This window comes from Cetorhinus maximus, unplaced genomic scaffold (genome assembly GCF_964194155.1).
Source record: "Cetorhinus maximus unplaced genomic scaffold, sCetMax3.hap1.1 HAP1_SCAFFOLD_115, whole genome shotgun sequence".
Lineage (NCBI taxonomy): Eukaryota > Metazoa > Chordata > Chondrichthyes > Lamniformes > Cetorhinidae > Cetorhinus > Cetorhinus maximus.
Window position 1 is genome coordinate 598,840 of NW_027596123.1, and position 16,489 is coordinate 615,328.

At 44.3% G+C, this 16,489-nt stretch overlaps 1 protein-coding gene across 1 annotated transcript; it reads left to right on the forward strand.

Moving 5' to 3' along the window:
• The first annotated feature begins 252 nt into the window (after positions 1-252).
• LOC144672849 (polyadenylate-binding protein-interacting protein 2-like) lies at positions 253-15,957 on the forward strand. The gene is made up of 3 exons (XM_078534821.1): positions 253-417; positions 14,732-14,911; positions 15,720-15,957. The coding sequence occupies exons 1-3, from the start codon at positions 280-282 to the stop codon at positions 15,774-15,776; spliced, it is 375 nt and encodes a 124-aa protein (XP_078390947.1). The 5' UTR covers positions 253-279; the 3' UTR covers positions 15,777-15,957.
• The last annotated feature ends 532 nt before the right edge of the window (positions 15,958-16,489 follow it).

The following is a 16,489-nucleotide window of genomic DNA, read 5'->3' on the forward strand; positions in this document are numbered from 1 at the left end:
GCTGTGTTCTGGGAATTGGCCTTTTGTCATAACTAACTGCTAATTAAAAATGCTGTTTGAGTTGTATAGAGGCTGCTTTAACCTGTTGAGGTAGCCTGAAACTGCAAGCAACATCTGCCCATTACACAGCCTGAAAAAGGAGTGAGTTTGATGGAGTCAGTCAGTGTTACAGAAACTGGTCTGATTTTGCAGCATTTATTTTCTACTTTAAGGAGCAGTTGATGTCTGCGATTGCTCTAAGTTTTCTGTGTAATTTTGCTATTTGAATAGGTTGCCGAAATGAAAGATCCAAGTCAGAGTAATAATACTCCAAGCATCAACAGTGATGAAGTTGTTCTAAATGGACACTCACACGATGAAGATAATCCTTTTGCGGAGTACATGTGGATGGAAAATGAAGAGGAATTCAATAGGCAGGTGAGCACTGAAACGGCACTTTTATAAACTTTTATTCCTTTGATAAAGTTCAGAGTTTCTCATATTGTTTTCTTGTCTTGACCTTTGCATAAACAGACTAGGCTTCTTATTTACTTTCTTATTTTCACTTTCACTTTCTTATTTTATGTTTTACCTAAGAAACATAAGCCAGCTCCAGCATTAATCCTGATTGTGTGTTAGATTTGACATGGGCTTCTCACTTTATTCCTACCGCAGTGTGGAAATTTATACTCTCACCCAGATTGGTAAATGTTAAAATAACTCAACAAATCAACTGTCGCGGAAAACGGAGTGAACACTCAGACCCAGGAGGTTTGTCTCGGAAGTCTTTATTGAATCATGATATCATGGAGAGCCCAGCAGCATACAATGGAGCTAGCCGGCACTCTGAGGAAGCATCAGAGTACACACATATTTATAGTAAAAGTCGTATATATCAAAGAGCTTGAAGGTGATAAGACTGTCTAACCTTCAATAATTAATTACATTGAGAATCATTGTCTTTGGCATGCAAAACACAATTAGTCTATTCTAATTTATGACTATACAGGATATTGAGGGAAGCCCATCTGGTAATAAAAAAGTGAGACAGAGAATAGATAACCATGCTTGACCTTATCTTTAGTGCTAGGGGGTGTACACTCTAGAGAACAGATGACCATTGCTTGATCCTGTCTCTTTGTGTTGGGGGCAAACATCCTAGCCTTATCTCAAGGATTCTAGGAAGCTTGTTTAAGATACTCCTTTTCTCCTTTCCTGCTCAATTAGCTGGCAGCTGCAGGTGTACCTGCTAGAACAAAAGAGGGAACTGTGCTGTAGTATTCCACTACGGTTTTAACTGTTTAACCCTTAGTTGTCCTGTAGATGTATTTTATTCTTCCACAATCCCTCCTTGTTAATCTTTCAGATTAATACCAATGAGGAATAGTATCTTCATCATCATAAGGGGGCTCATAACCATAAGGGAAAGGCCGATCCCTGGCAGGGTAAACTTTTTCTCCCCACCAGTGGGTTTCGCTGGGGCCAGTGCGCATCAATTGAGGGAACAATTGGGGCACTACCTAATCCAGTGGAGACACTGTTAATAACCTGGGAACAGCAAATCCGCAAAGCAATACATGCACAACACCCTATAACACATGCTACGACCAACCCAATTAAAACGTATAGCAACCAACTTCCGGAGAACCAACCTAGTATTACAGACCACCAAGAATCTTTTTTATAAAAATTACTCACACCTTCCGTTTCAATACATAATACAAGTTAGATCACTTGGTAACAGCTGCTATATTGTTGCCGGACAATGTTTTTTACAACGAGTGGCGTGGACCCAGTCTTCCTTCCCTTTAACCTTCAAGGCCATTCGAGTTGTTAGCAGCACAAGGTAGGGTCCTTTCCACCCTCTCATGCAATTCAGCTGCTGTTTTGCATAGAGGAAAATGAGTACAAATCCAACATTTAGTCCGATTAACTTGCGAGGCTACGGCTTGCATTCGTTGAACCGCAGAATTGGTATTCCATGTCCCCGCAAGGACCACGCAGGACAGGATCCAAATCAGAGTCAGCATTCTGACGGCTCAGTTAAAGTTCTTGCACAAGCACTTCCGTCCGAGGTCAGCGTCCGCTTGACGTGCGATGCGTGGATCCACAAGGGCGTCCTTCAACCTTTACGGCCATATGGGTGGTGAGCAGGACTTGGAGAGGCCCTTCCCATCGAGGTTCCAAACAGTTCTTTCTCCTGACGGTCTTTACTAGGACTAGGTCCCCGGGCTGGTATTGATGGCAGTTTTCAATGGTGGGCTTTTTCTGAGTTTCTACTACCTGTATATGCAAGCTCTTGAGAGAATTAGTGAGCACTATACAGTATGTAATCATTCCCTCATCCATAGCGTGGATGTCCATTTCCCTAGCAGACAAAGGTGGGGCCACTGGGAGGCGCACAGGACATCCCATTACAACTTCATAAGGAGAGAGGGAGGTGGTACAGTTAGGGTGAGAGCGCATAGTCATGAGCACCAAGGGTAGAGCTTCAGGCCATTTCAAACCGGTTTCTTCACATAATTTAGTTTGTTTTTTCAGAATACCATTTTGTCTTTCCATCGCTCCAGTAGACTGGGGGTGGTATGGGCAGGAAAGGTGATGCTTGCATTGTAAGGCCTTCAACAGTTCCTTTATCACTTTAGCAGTAAAATGAACAACAATTTTACAACAACAGCATCATTTCGTCGGGTGGGATACGCCTCCACCCATCGCGAAAACAAACATACTATAACTAAAACATAATTATATCCCAAACATTTAGGCATTTGTATAAAGTCCATTTGTAGGTGTACAAATGGGCCCCATGGCTGGGGTCCCGTACCAGCAGTCAGTGTGGGCATCTTGCCTGGGTTATGTCATTGACATAGGTATGACAGGTATTAATAATACAATGCCTATTAGCATATTACTATTCACTATACATTCAACATTCATTCTACATACACATGTTAAACCCCTGAGCTGGCAACCGGTCAAGTCATGATTCTTGTGTCGTGAGAGATTCAATAGATGCTCATTAGTTACCCATGAAGGGACTACCCCTTCTTTAGTCTGTCTTAAATTTTCTCCTGCTTGTTCCAGTGCCCAAGATCCATAGGTGTTGCAAACATCATTTCTGCTTGCTTCGTCTGAAATATTTTTCCCTATTTCCATTAATTTATTGATAGTCCCCGCATGACTTTCGAGCACGGTAGCCAGACTTTGGATTAACCAATGATGTCCAACAATGTTGAATATCGTAGCAGCATCATTTATCAGGCTGCGCTTAACGCGGTTCCCTCCCAAGCCTGATCGCACCTCGCCATTGAACTGAACTGCTTTAGTCATCAATTAGTGCGTCAGAGCCGTATAGAGTGCTTGGGTATGGGTTGAGTACCATTGGGGCAGGACGACACCGGATATATTCAAGACTATGGGTACCAGCTCATGGTGTACATTATCATACAAAACTTCTGATTAACCAGTACCAAATCATTCGTCGGTCCTGGATGCATAGTCGGACAAGATGGATCAGTCGGTGTGGTTTGAGGGGCTTCAATTATCTCTACTCAGACTGTGAAAGTAGATGTGGGAGGTGGCTGGGTAGTGGCTCTTTTGGGCGGACCTCCCATGCTCGATCTGAAGCAAACCCTTACTACAATTTGAAAGCACTTGTTCTCCTACTGTTACATTTATCATTCCCCGTTGCGTGTCGCATTCGGCACTGTCCATGCTGTAACAAAGTTCCTCCTGCGGTGCGGGATGAGCAGTGATGATCCCCGACCTTGTTGCCAGTACTGATAGGCCCACGACCAGGATCGTAGATCTGTGGAGACATTAACATCGGCTCCCGTTCTCTGGGTTACCACTTGGTCAATTGTCATGTATCTTTAACTGTGTGTAATGCCTCCATTTACTTCCCGTTTTCATATCTAAAAGTGCGCATGTATCACCTGTCATAATTACCTGGTATGGTCCATTGTTGCTCTTTGGATTTGCCTGTTTCCATATCCTTAATCACCTGTCGGTCTCTGACTTCCTCTCTCCGCTCATGTAATTGCCTACTTAATTCCCTTACATTGTCCTGTATTTTCCTTTCTGTGGCCCTACACCTCCTACTATAATACCTTCAGGTAATTGCATGCCCCTTCCTGTTATCATTTCAAATGGGGTGAACCTGTCGGTCCTGCTTGGGGTAGCCCACGGCGCATTAGAATATTGGGCTGTTCCCTGTCTCTTGATTGATGTTTTTTTTTAAAAAGTTCAGTTCATCCTTTCCACCATCCCTGGACTCTGGGGGTGGTAAGGAATATGGAATTTCTCTTTAATCTCCATAAGATTACACACTTCTTTAATGTCTCTCCCTGTGAAATGAGTTCCCTGATCTGAATCCATTTGGGTAAACTCCTTCCAGTTTACTCCCTCCTGCTGCTGTCTCATGTCAGACCTCAATTCCATAAACAACTCAACAATGCACCTTCTTATCCTATCTTTCAATGGCTCAGTATTTTCACTTCCAGTGATGGTTCTCTCTGGGAACCGCTAAACTCTGCCTGTCATCAAGGTGTTAATCCTGTGGTTTTACTTTTTGTAGCTCACAGGCACATTAATATAATCAGTAATACATCTATTTAGCCTTTTTCCAGCTTTCCCTTTACCTCTAAGTTTTCTTTCCTGACCATGATCATCCTAAGGTTCTTTGGAGTTCAGTTTCTCTATTGTCTTGATTGTTTAAAATGTTTCCTTACTCTTTAGGCCATATTAACTATTCCATTTCAATGGGGATCTCTGTCTCTAGACCTTTGCTTATCTCCCCCTGTGCAGTTCCAATGCCTCAGTTGATGGTCAGATTATCAAATTCATTTCCCTTAAAACAGTTTGTACATTATGTCCTCTTTCCCTAACTCATTCTCCTACTTGCCTCATACCATATTACACTTGCAACAGCTACCATCTTGTCTTGTTCAGGTTCTCTGGAGAGACTTTAAAATATTCTCATAACAGTTTTAAAAACAGAAATCAGGTATTGACAAGTTTTGCTTCCTTTTCTTCTTCTCAAAGATTTTATTGTCTTAAAAGAAACCCACTAAATTGAGTCTGACCCTTTTCTTTTAGAATTATCCCAGATTCATTAACTCGGCCAAAAATTGGATTTCTGCCAAACTTTGCCAAGGTCTTGAGCTTAGCTTCATATTTTGGGAACAGACTTACAAACACAAAAGCTTGCAGAATTTGAATTAGTGCCAATTGTTGTCAGACCTTTTAAAATGAAAATTCCCTTTTGAGAACTTTATCAAGAACCAAACCTCAAATTTTTAAACTTTGTAAGAACTGTAATTTACACTATCAAAATTAAAACAACCTCTTTTTCATGTGTAATGATTTGTATCCAAGTTATAATTTAAGTATGTTTATCGACACATTCTTTATCTTAGATAGCATCCTAGTGATAAAGTAACCTGTTAAATTACACTGCACTTTACATCTCAAGATTGTCCCAAATTCAAATTCCAGTGCTTTTGGAAAGCAGATTTCCTTTAGTATTTAATACATCTCTTCTTAAGAAACCCCTTTTTATCCATTGGAACCATCTAGACCTTGTGTTTATGTCTTTTCATTTTCCTAGAATCCTTCTGAATTTCAAGTAATTTCTTTTTCTCAGAATTTTAGAATACGAACTCGTATGTATTAATCCCAATCAGCTTGGAAGCTGATGATGAGGGTTATTCCCTACTAGTTTGCGAGGGGGTGGTACAAGGGTTGGTTCATCTCAAGGATGAGATAAAGGCAAGACCTGTTTTATCTTTACACTCCCTTCAAATTATGATTTTTGCCAGAAATCTCAACTCAAACCTTATACTCAAAACTTTGGAATATTTGAATAAACTTTTCCTTTAATCTAATATGGGGCTTTCGACTCTAAAGTGCTCAACCACACACACAAGACAATTCAGGGAAGAAAACACATTAAAGCTCACATACAAATGCTTCATTGCACACAAACAAACACATAGATAAAGGTATGTATCGATACTCCTATAATATTGAACTTAACTCTAAACGAATCTTCGAGTAGCAGTGGGAGAATAAAGGGATCTTGAAGACTTCACCTATAGGGACCTTCAAACTGACGAAAGCTCACATTTTCTCTGCTGCTGCTTGCAAATTGCTCATTAACCCCCTAGGGGTACCCTTTCTCTCTCTCTCTCTCTCTCTCTCTTCAGCACAAACAGCTCTTGTAACTTAGATCAACTCATTTTTTTAAGTTACAGAAAATTCAGTAGCGGACTATCTACCTCCCTTAAAACATATTATAAGCGCTCAATTCTGTCCCGATTAAAAGTTCCAGCTGGTGGGAAGCTCTCTCCTTTACTTTGAGTCCATTTAACCCAATCAGAAACATATTGGACAATTTCAGGACCGTAATGGACATACATATAAGCATTTGGGGTTCCCTTCAAAGGGGGAACCTGGGGTTTCTTTGATGTCATATTTCCCATTTTACTTAATAATATACACAAAAGAAAACATAGAAATTACTTACTTTTCACCTCCATTGGACTCGAAACCCTGGGTATACTACTACTACTTTTTTCCCATCTTCAAAGTTCCTGATTTAAGCTCCGGTTTCGGTTTGTTCTTAGTACTTTGCGAAGCGGGTGGAGTTGCAGAGCCCGCTCTGCTGTTGCGACCTCCCATTTTTCTGAAAAGAAAACACAATTAACAGCGCGGCGTGTTTCCTACCCTATGCGCTCACCGGTGTTTAAGAGTTCCTTAACAAGTCCTCCGATTTTTTGGGTCACTTAAGTTTCTTTGGTCGGTAGCTACCCTTTTACTCGCACTCCCCCTTTCAGCTAGGTTGCAGTTCGTACTCTCCCCAACTTAGGAGAGTTGTTCCTCCCTTTCCTCCGCGAGGGTTCTGTATTTAGAGATCCGACAGCCCAGGATTTCAATCACCTCTCCAATTTAAGAGGTTACTGGACTTCAGTCGGATCCCATCCTCATCGCCAATTTGTCGCGGAAAACGGAGTGAACACTCAGACACAGGAGCTTTGTCTCGGAAGTCTTTATTGAATCATGATATCATGGAGAGCCCAGCAGCATACAATGGAGCTAGCCGGCACTCTGAGGAAGCATCAGAGTACACGCATATTTATAGTAAAAGTCGTACATATCAAAGAGCTTGAAGGTGATAAGACTGTCTAACCTTCAATAATTAATTACATTGAGAATCATTGTCTTTGGCATGCAAAACACAATTAGTCTATTCTAATTTATGACTATACAGGATATTGGGGGAAGCCCATCTGGTAATAAAAAAATGAGACAGAGAATAGATAACCATGCTTGACCTTATCTTTAGTGCTAGGGGGTGTACACTCTAGAGAACAGATGACCATTGCTTGATCCTGTCTCTGTGTTGGGGGCAGACATCCTAGCCTTGTCTCAAGGATTCTAGGAAGCTTGTTTAAGATACTCCTTTTCTCCTTTCCTGCTCAATTAGCTGGCAGCTGCAGGTGTACCTGCTAGAACAAAAGAGGGAACTGTGCTGTAGTATTCCACTACGGTTTTAACTGTTTAACCCTTAGTTGTCCTGTAGATGTATTTTATTCTTCCACATCAACCAACTTTAAAATGCCTTAAATACACAGGGTATGTACTATGGAAGAGCAGGATTTTACAATATTTTCATCTGGAATGCCCACTGAGTTAATTATTCTCTCAGTTCTGTTCAATAATCGTTTGGTGTATCTTTTGTCTGAACATAAGCATTAATGCAAACCTGAGGACTGATTTCCTGCACTTGTTACATTCCTTCTTACCTGTCTGCAGTCTTTCACATGATTGGCCACACCAATCTTCTGTTGTCCAGCTGGGTGTGACTTCTCTCACTTGCTTCCATTCTTATCTATCCAATTGTAGCCAGATAATCTCCTGCAATGGCTTCTCTTCCACATCCCGCACAATTGAAGTTGGGTGGGAATGAGGGGGAAAACTCTACCCTGATCATTCCTAGCACAAAGGATGATGTTTGATTTTTGGAGGCTAATCACAGACCTAGGATATCATGCAAGAGCTCCTCAGTATTGTGATGTATCCAGGGGTCACTTCTCCCATCTCACCATCCCATCCTGATCCAGGGACTCATCAGTGACCTTCCCTCCATCATAAGGTCAGAAGTGGGGATGTTCACTGATGATTGCGCAATGTTCACCATTCACGACACCTCAGATACTGAAGTAGTTCATGTCCAAATGCAGCAAGACCTGGACAATATCCAGGCTTGTGCTGACAAGTGACAAGTAACATTTGCACCACACAAGTGCCAGGTAATGACCATCTACAACAAGAGAGAATCTAACCATTTCCCCATGACATTCAATGGCATTACCATCACTGAACCCCCTACTATCAACATCCTGGGAGTTACCATTGATCAGAAACTGAACTGGACTAGCCATATAAATACTGTGGCTTCAGGAGAAGGTCTGAGGCTGGGGATTCTGCGGCGAATAACTCACTTCCTGACTCCCCACAACTTGTCCACCATCTACAAAGCACAAGTCAGGAGTGTGATGGAATACTCTCCACTTGCCTGGATGAGTGCAGCCCCAACTGTACTCGAGAAGATCCACACCATGCAAAACAAAGCAACCTGCTTAATTGGCACCCCATCCACAAACATTCACTTCCTCCACCACCGGCACACAGTAGCAGTAGTGTGTACCATCTACAAGATGCATTGCGGGAATTCACCAAGGCTCTTTCGACAGCACCTTTCAAACCCACAGCCGCTACCATCTAGAAGGACAAGGGCAGCAGACACATGCAAACACCACCACCTGGAAGTTCCCCTCCAAGCCACTCACCATCCCGACTTGGAAATATATCGCCGTTCCTTCACTGTCGCTGGATCAAAATCCTGGAACTCCCTTCCTAACAGCACTGAGGGTGTACCTACATGGACTGCAGCGGTTCAAGAAGGCAGCTCATCACCACCTTCTCGAGCGTAATTATGGATGGGCCTTGGCAGTGACCTCGCATCCCATAAAAGAATAAACAAAGCTGACTTTCCAACCCTGTCTCCTCTCCATCACCATGACCACGACCACTCCCCCCACCGCCCCCCACGACCCAACTCCACCTCTGCAGCATCACCCAACTCCACCCTCTCCCAGTTCTGCTGCTGAAATGCCAGCCATGCTGTTACCTCTTGACTCAATTATTCCAATACTCTCCTGGCTGTCCTTCAGTTTTCCATCGATTTTACAGATTTAAGTTAAGCTGAAACTGTGTATCCTGACTTATACCAAGTCCTGTTCACTTATCACCCCTACCTTGGCTCCTGGTCCAGCAATACCTGGGTTTAAAATTCTCATCCTTGTTTTCAAATCCTTTTGTGGACTTACCCCTCATTTGCTGATCATGCCAGTTGATAGGATGAGAGTGTTCTTGTAGTTGAGAAGGAGCATAAGGCTGAAAGATACCATCACTGTCATTGTTCTCAGTGACGGGTGCAGCCAGCCACTTCCCTGTACAGCTTAGGAGATGTCCTTCACTTGACCTGCTCTGCTCTATTCTATTGTGTGCTGCCTTGTCCCTGCAAGAGAGAAGGGCGGATGTTTCACTTGTTTTGTAGCACTCTGTTTATTGCCTGCCATAGCTCAATAGTTGGAGACATGTTGAGGCAGTGAGAAGTGGATGTGAGGTTGGCAGCATTGGTAGGTGTGTGAGGGTGAGGTGGAGCATCTGAATGAGTCTTGAGTGTGTTTGGTATTAGAAATAATTTAAGTTATATTTGTATCTGTGGTGTTAGGAATGCATTTTAGCTTTAAGTTTAAGTTTAATTTGTGTTTCTGTATTGGTGTGTTAAGAAAGGGGGGAACTTGAGTTTTGGTTTCACTTTAAAAGATGCCTGCATTTTAATGAGGTTTTACGACTCTTGAAGGGAAGTTGAAACAAACACAAGATAGAAAAACTCGGCTTTTGCCCAGCAACAGGAGGCCCGCAGCCACAGGGGGAAACAGAACAGCAGTTTTTTAGTTCAGTTGGAAGCAGGTGCCAGGAGAGGCTGGACACAGGAGAGGCAACTACAGAGTACGCAGATTTCCAACAAGAAACAAAGTCCCAAAATCAGGGAGTGGAACAGGAGAAAGGTCCCAAGTAGAGTGTGAAGTCAAGGGAGAAGAACAGGAATCTGAACAAGATCCTGTTCAGCGGAAGTGAAAGGAAGGAGCAGAGAGGAAGACTCCAAGCTTAAAGGGAGAAAACTGCAGAATGCAGACTTAAAGCAAAATAGGCTTGTGAGAAGCCGGATGACCCAAGGAGATGGCCAAACATTGGTGACTCCTTACTATGGGCATGTAAAGCAGTGGTGTTCTGTTGGCACGGCTGAGTATCTGAGAGTGCATGGAAGGCAAAGCTTGAATACATGTGGTGATCCAGGGGAGAGGAACATTGGAAGGAGAGATCAAAATCCTAAAGGTGGACCTTTGTGGAAGGCGGCTGAGAGAAAGTGTCGTTTGGGAGAAGATTCCAAAGCGAGTTCTTGGACTGTAGAGATTGGAAACCCTCTTGTGAAAAACCGAGTTCAGTGAGACCAGTTGGCTCACAGTGTATCAAGCGTCTGGGGGGAGTTGAGGAGAGAACCATAGCATCTGTTTGGGTTGACATTTGTCGCATAGTTTCAGTGTGGTATGCCTGACCATAGATTGCCTATCTGTATATATCTGGAAAGGTCTGGTTGTGGGTGAAGGAGTATCTTTTGTTTTAATAAATGTTTTATTCTTTTGTCAAAAGCTTACCAGCTGACTCCTGTGACTCTGTTCAGTAGCTGCCCTCCATTTTTCTAAACAAAAAATAAAACTTAGGATTTAACAAGCTGGGTTCTGCCTGGGATCTGGATTGTTCAGTAGCAGCATCAACTGGGATTGTTAGAAGTGCCAGAGACTGGTGCTGAGTGAGTGATGAGGTTGTGTTGCATTGAGCAGCATGAGAGGATGGTGGCATTGTGAGTCAAGTCAAGATCCATTCACTGACATTGACCACCTACTTCTCGTGGCATTGCTGCCCAGGCCATCTGCCCCGAATCTTCTAAGGGTGATTCTTGAGGACCCCCTGTGCACCCCCCCACCCCGCCCACAGAACCATGACATCTGTCGTCCTGACCACCTGCACCGCTAATGCCTCCAGAGTTTCATCTGTCATTATGGAACCCTTTCTCTGTGCTGGTGTTCACTTCCCAGTAGCTTATTGCAGCAGTATCAGTTCTGAAGAAGAGTCCTATTCTACTTGAAACATTAATTCTGTTTATCTCTCCACAGGCGCTGCTAGACTGGCTTGAGTTTTTCCAGCACTTTCTGTTTTTATTATACCTCAGGCTTACTGCTTTCCTTGGCAATATTATAAGCCTCTCCTTTTTATCCAGTAATGCATTAAGTTAGCCACAGGTGGGTCAATTATCTCATGGTGTTTTTATTTCTAAATGGAATGCATATTTGTTGAGATTTATGAAATATTTCTTTCGTCATTGTTTATTTATTGTCATATCTTTCAATCTAATTTCCCAGTCTACTTCAACCTACTTACCCCTCATAGCTATGTAATTGGCTTTATTTAAGTTTATTCTAGTTTCGGACTTAAGTGAAGCCACATAATGTCGTGATAAGTTATTTATTTGTTCATGGGATGTGGGCATTGCTGCTTAGACCAGCATTTATTGCCCATCTCTAATTGCCCTTGAGAAGGTGGTGGTGAAATGTGTCGTCCAGGTGGGGGTAGGGTTGGGTGGGCGTGGCAAGTGTGGGGGAGGGGCCTAGTGCGTAGGTGGGGGAGCCAGGGTGGGGGGGGGGCGGAGGTAGCGCACATCGCGAGTGGGAGGGGATAGTGTGCAGCACGGGGGGTTAGCGTGTGCCTGTGCGGTGGGGAGGTTGTGGGGTGGTAGCGCAGCATGCATGGGCAGGCATCCGGTGGGGGGGTAGGGTGGGCAGGGTAGGGACAGGGTGAGCATGTGTGGGCAGGGGTAGGTAGCACGAGCGAGGGTGGGTGTAGCATGCACATGCAAACGAGGAGGGGTAGTGAACACGGACAAGCGAGGGGGTAGCGCTGGGGAGGGTAACGCAGGAGTGCGAGCAGGGGGCAGGGGAAGGGGTGTCGGGTGGGTGAGGTGGGGTTGGCGAGGAGAGTAGTGAGCATGGGCAAGCAAGAGGGGTGCAGGGCATGTGGAGGAGGAGCGAGCGCGCGGTAGGGTCTTGGAGGGAATTGGTAGCGCGGGCCAGGGAGGGCACATGTACAGGATCTTGGGTGGGTGGGTGGGGGGGGGCGGTGGGCAAGCGAACACACGCATGGGGCCAAGGTGGGGCTGGGCGGCACTCCCTCGGGGTTGCCTCGCTGAAGGTGCAGCATGCCACTCCTTCAGGGCTGCCCACGCAGTGCCAGTCTAGATTACGGACTCAAGTCTGAACTTGAGTTTGAAATCATGACCTTGTGACTGATGTGAGTGCACTATCCAGTGAACCCAACTGGATTATTAGGACTCCATGTTTTTGATCACTTTATTTAAGAAAGGATATATTTGCAATAGAATCAGTGCAGAGAACGTTCACTTGCTTGATTCCTGGGATGAAGGGGTTATCTTACAAGGAAAGGTTGGACAGGCTCAGCCTGTAACTATTGGGGTTTTGAAGAATGAGAGATGATCTTATTGAAACATATTAGATCCTGAGGGGACTTGACAGAGTGGATGCTTTAAGGATGTTTCCCCTTGTAGGAGAGACTAGAACCAGGGGAAACAGTTTAAAAATAAGGGGCCTCCCATTTAAGGCAGCGATGAGAACAACGTTTTTTCTTAGAGCATCGTTAGCCTTTGCAATTCTCTACCCCAGTGAGCTGTGGAGGCAGGGTCTTTGAGTATTTTTAAGGCAGGTGTAGTTAGATTCTTGACTGACAAGTGAGTCAATAGGTACTGGGGGTAGACAGGAATGTTGAATCCACAATCAGATCAGCCATAATCTTATCAATGGAAGAGCTGACTGGAGGGGCTGAATGGCCAACTTCTGCTCCTAGTTCTTATATCTTTTGTACTGGAGGAATATTGCTCATTAGTTTGATAGTGAAGTGCAATTTTTCATTTATATATAGTCCCAGATTCAAATTGCAGATAGGATTTGACTCGGGTGTTCTAAGTTAGCAGAATTTCCACTGAGTGAAGGTGTATAGTTTATATAAAATAATTGATTAGGAGACTCCCTTCATTTGCTCACTTCTGCATTAAATGGTCATAGCCTCGTCCTCTCTAGTCCTTTGTGGTGAATTTTTCCCTGTTCTAATAACCCTTGTTCCTTCATTCATCTAGTGATGCTTCTCAGTCTTCAACCTTTAACCTCTAAAACTTCTAAGTTTGGAAAGGCTTCAAAACAGGTCTAAATTTTTTAACCTTTGGTTATAACACTAACCTGTCATTCTAGTGAGTCTTCCCTTCCTGCAATGGGAAGCACACAGCTGAACTCCAGTTGTCTTCTCTGGATCAAAGTCCCTGTATATAAAACAATAGTTTAACAATGCATCTATAAAGCGCCTCTAGCATTTTTTGCAGGAGCAAATAAAATGCAGACAAAATTTGACACTCAGTGTGAGGATCGATGATGAAAAGCTTGGCCAAAGAGGCTTTATGATGCATCTTATAAAAAGGAGAGAAGGGCAGAGGGGCTTGGGGAGGGAATTCCAGAGCTTAAGGCCAAGGCAGCTGAAGGTACAGCTGCAAATGGTGGAACAATTAAAACCGAGGGAGTGCAAGAGGCCAAAAATGTAGAATCCTAGGCTTTATTAATAAGGGCATTGAGTACAAGAAAGTAAGGAGGTCATGTTGAACTTATGTAAGACACTAGTTAGACCTCACCTGGAGTACTGCGTCCAGTTCTGGGTGCCATACTGGAGGAAGGATGTGAAGGCAATGCAGACAGTACCGAGGAGATTCGCAAGAATGATTTCCGGGTGAAGAGCTGTAGCTATGAGGATAGATTGGAGAGGTTGGGACTGTTTTCCATGGAGAAAAGGAGGCTGAAAGGAGAATTGATGGAGGTATTCAAGATCCTGAGGGGTATGGACAGGGTAAATAGTGAGAAACTGTTCCCACTCAAGACAGCATCAAGACCTAGAGGGCACAGATTCCAAATAATTGGCAAAAGGAGTAAAGGTGATGCAAGGAAAAATCTTTTCACCCAGAGAGTGGTTGGAGTCTGGAACAAACTTCCTAAGAGGGTGGAGGAGGCAGGTTCGATCGAGGATTTCAGAAGGGAATTGGATTTCTACCTGTAAAGAGAGAATGTGCAAGATTACGGGGATAAGGCAGGGGAGTGGAACTAGGTAGAATACTCTTTCAGGGAACAAGCCAGACTCGATGGGCTGAATGGCCTCCTTCTGCACTGTAAAGACTCTGTGAAAAGATCTGAGTTCCAGGGCTGGAAGAGGATATACAATAGGGAAGGGCGAAGGTCATGGAGGGATTTGTAAAGAAGGATGAAAGTTTTAAAATGGAGGCATTGCCAGAACGGAAGCCAGCAAGTTCCACTTGTCTTTTCCACCTTGAGTTTAGTGGATCAGCAGGGACCTACCACTTTGTTCTTGTAATCTAACCAGCACTCACTTCTCAAACAAAAGCTCAATTGTCCCTGCTCAAAGGTTAGGGCTGCAATATGAACCATGGCTTTGGTTCAGAGGAAATGACATTTTGCACCAACCAGTGAAGAGCCTTTTTCTTTGGCCCATCTAGATTGTAGAGGAGCTATGGGAGGAAGAATTCATCGAGCGGTGCTTCCAGGAGATGCTGGAGGAGGAAGAGGAACATGAATGGTTTATTCCAGCACGGGATCTGCCCCAGACCATTGGACAAATCCAGGAGCAACTCAACGGACTTGTTATCAGCAGCAATGGATCGGTGGAGGACCTAGTGGTAAGGAGAACCTCACTTCCAGGTGCCAGCTAAGGTACAGGACAAGTGTGAGTGTGCCTGTATAAGGTGAGCGCACAGGCCATGAGTGGGTGAGCATATAAAGAACATGTGCAAGAATATGTGAGAGACGCAGCTTGGGTGAGGAGGTGAGGCATAGATGCAGAGAGCATGCAAGAATCAAGGGCAGGGGCAGGGCTGCATAGCTGGCTCTGGGAGTGTGGGTGCAGGGAAGTTGTAGATGAGTGTGCATAAGGGGCATGGGACAGTAGAGAGGCAGTATGGCAAGCATGGCTTCAGGGTGGGTACAGCCCTTGTATGTGAGTGCAGATACATTTGAAGGATTCAGGGGCACAGAGAGAGAAGAGCGACAGCATCCCCTGTCCCAACGTCCCCCTCATCACCCTCTCTTTCCCCCCCGCCGGATTGAATCCCCCCTGCCGCCAGATTTCCCAACCTGCACCCCCCCAGCCAGATCCAATCCCAAACCCTGTTCCAACAGCCTCTGGGCTCTGTTAGAAAAGCAATTTCCTATCAATGTGTTGGGCACTGAGCCTGCAATGGCTTGAATTGAGAATATAACTGTTAGCATTCAGAAGGTGAGAATGTTTTTCTTAGGTAAGCGCACTGAGTGTTATGGAACAAAGATGAGTAACTTGAGTTTAAAAAGGGATCATGTGTGGTCTTATCAAATGGTGCACCTGAATGGCTGGCTCCTGTTCCAAGGATGTTGACAACAAGCCCCACTGTTGATTGGGTTTTGCAACGTTTTCCCTGAGCGAAAGAGATTGACTTGTGATTTCTTTCCTAGAGTAAGAGCAATTTGAACCCCAACGCAAAGGAGTTTGTTCCTGGGATGAAGTACTGAAGCTGATTCGGAAGGCCTGTGTTGGTGGATGTAGCACAATCTCCACACTGTGAAGCCAGTATTAGAGGAAACAGTTGTAGAAGCTCCCTTCTCTATCACTGTGTTACATTCGTGCATTGCCAAAGTTTTCACTTAGTGTTGCATGCTAAATAAATGTACCGAGACTGTTATTATTCAATAACTTGCTTCTAGTCGTTGACTGAAAGAGAAAGGAACCTTTGAAGTGCCACAGAGGGGGAGGAGCAGCCAGCACAGATCGGGTAACATGCTCTACTGCTACCTAACCGACTGCCAAATAACTGCTGGCAATGGATGCTTGCCAGTGGCTGAGTGGGCACCTGAGCTTGTTGGCTCTGTCTCCACTCCCTTGTTCTCAAGCCCAATGCCTGGAGTTGTTCTTGCAAATTGTTTCAACCTCTGTCTTGTTATCCTTAGTGTCCTCCAGGGGCTGCTCAGACTGTTCATGCAGATAGTTCCAGGGAATCTCGGAACACCAATCCGCAGTGTGAGCACTTGTGTGTACAGTTAGCTTGGGACTGGAGTAGTGTGGGAACATAGTGTAAGTGGGTATGATCTATACACTGAGGCTCTGGCACAGTTCGCCAGCTGATGTATCAACAGGGTTCTGACATCTTGACTTGTTGAGCTGTTTCATTAACACACCTTCCCTCTTATTGGGAGGAGGTGCTAGTGCTCACATCAAAGGCTAATAA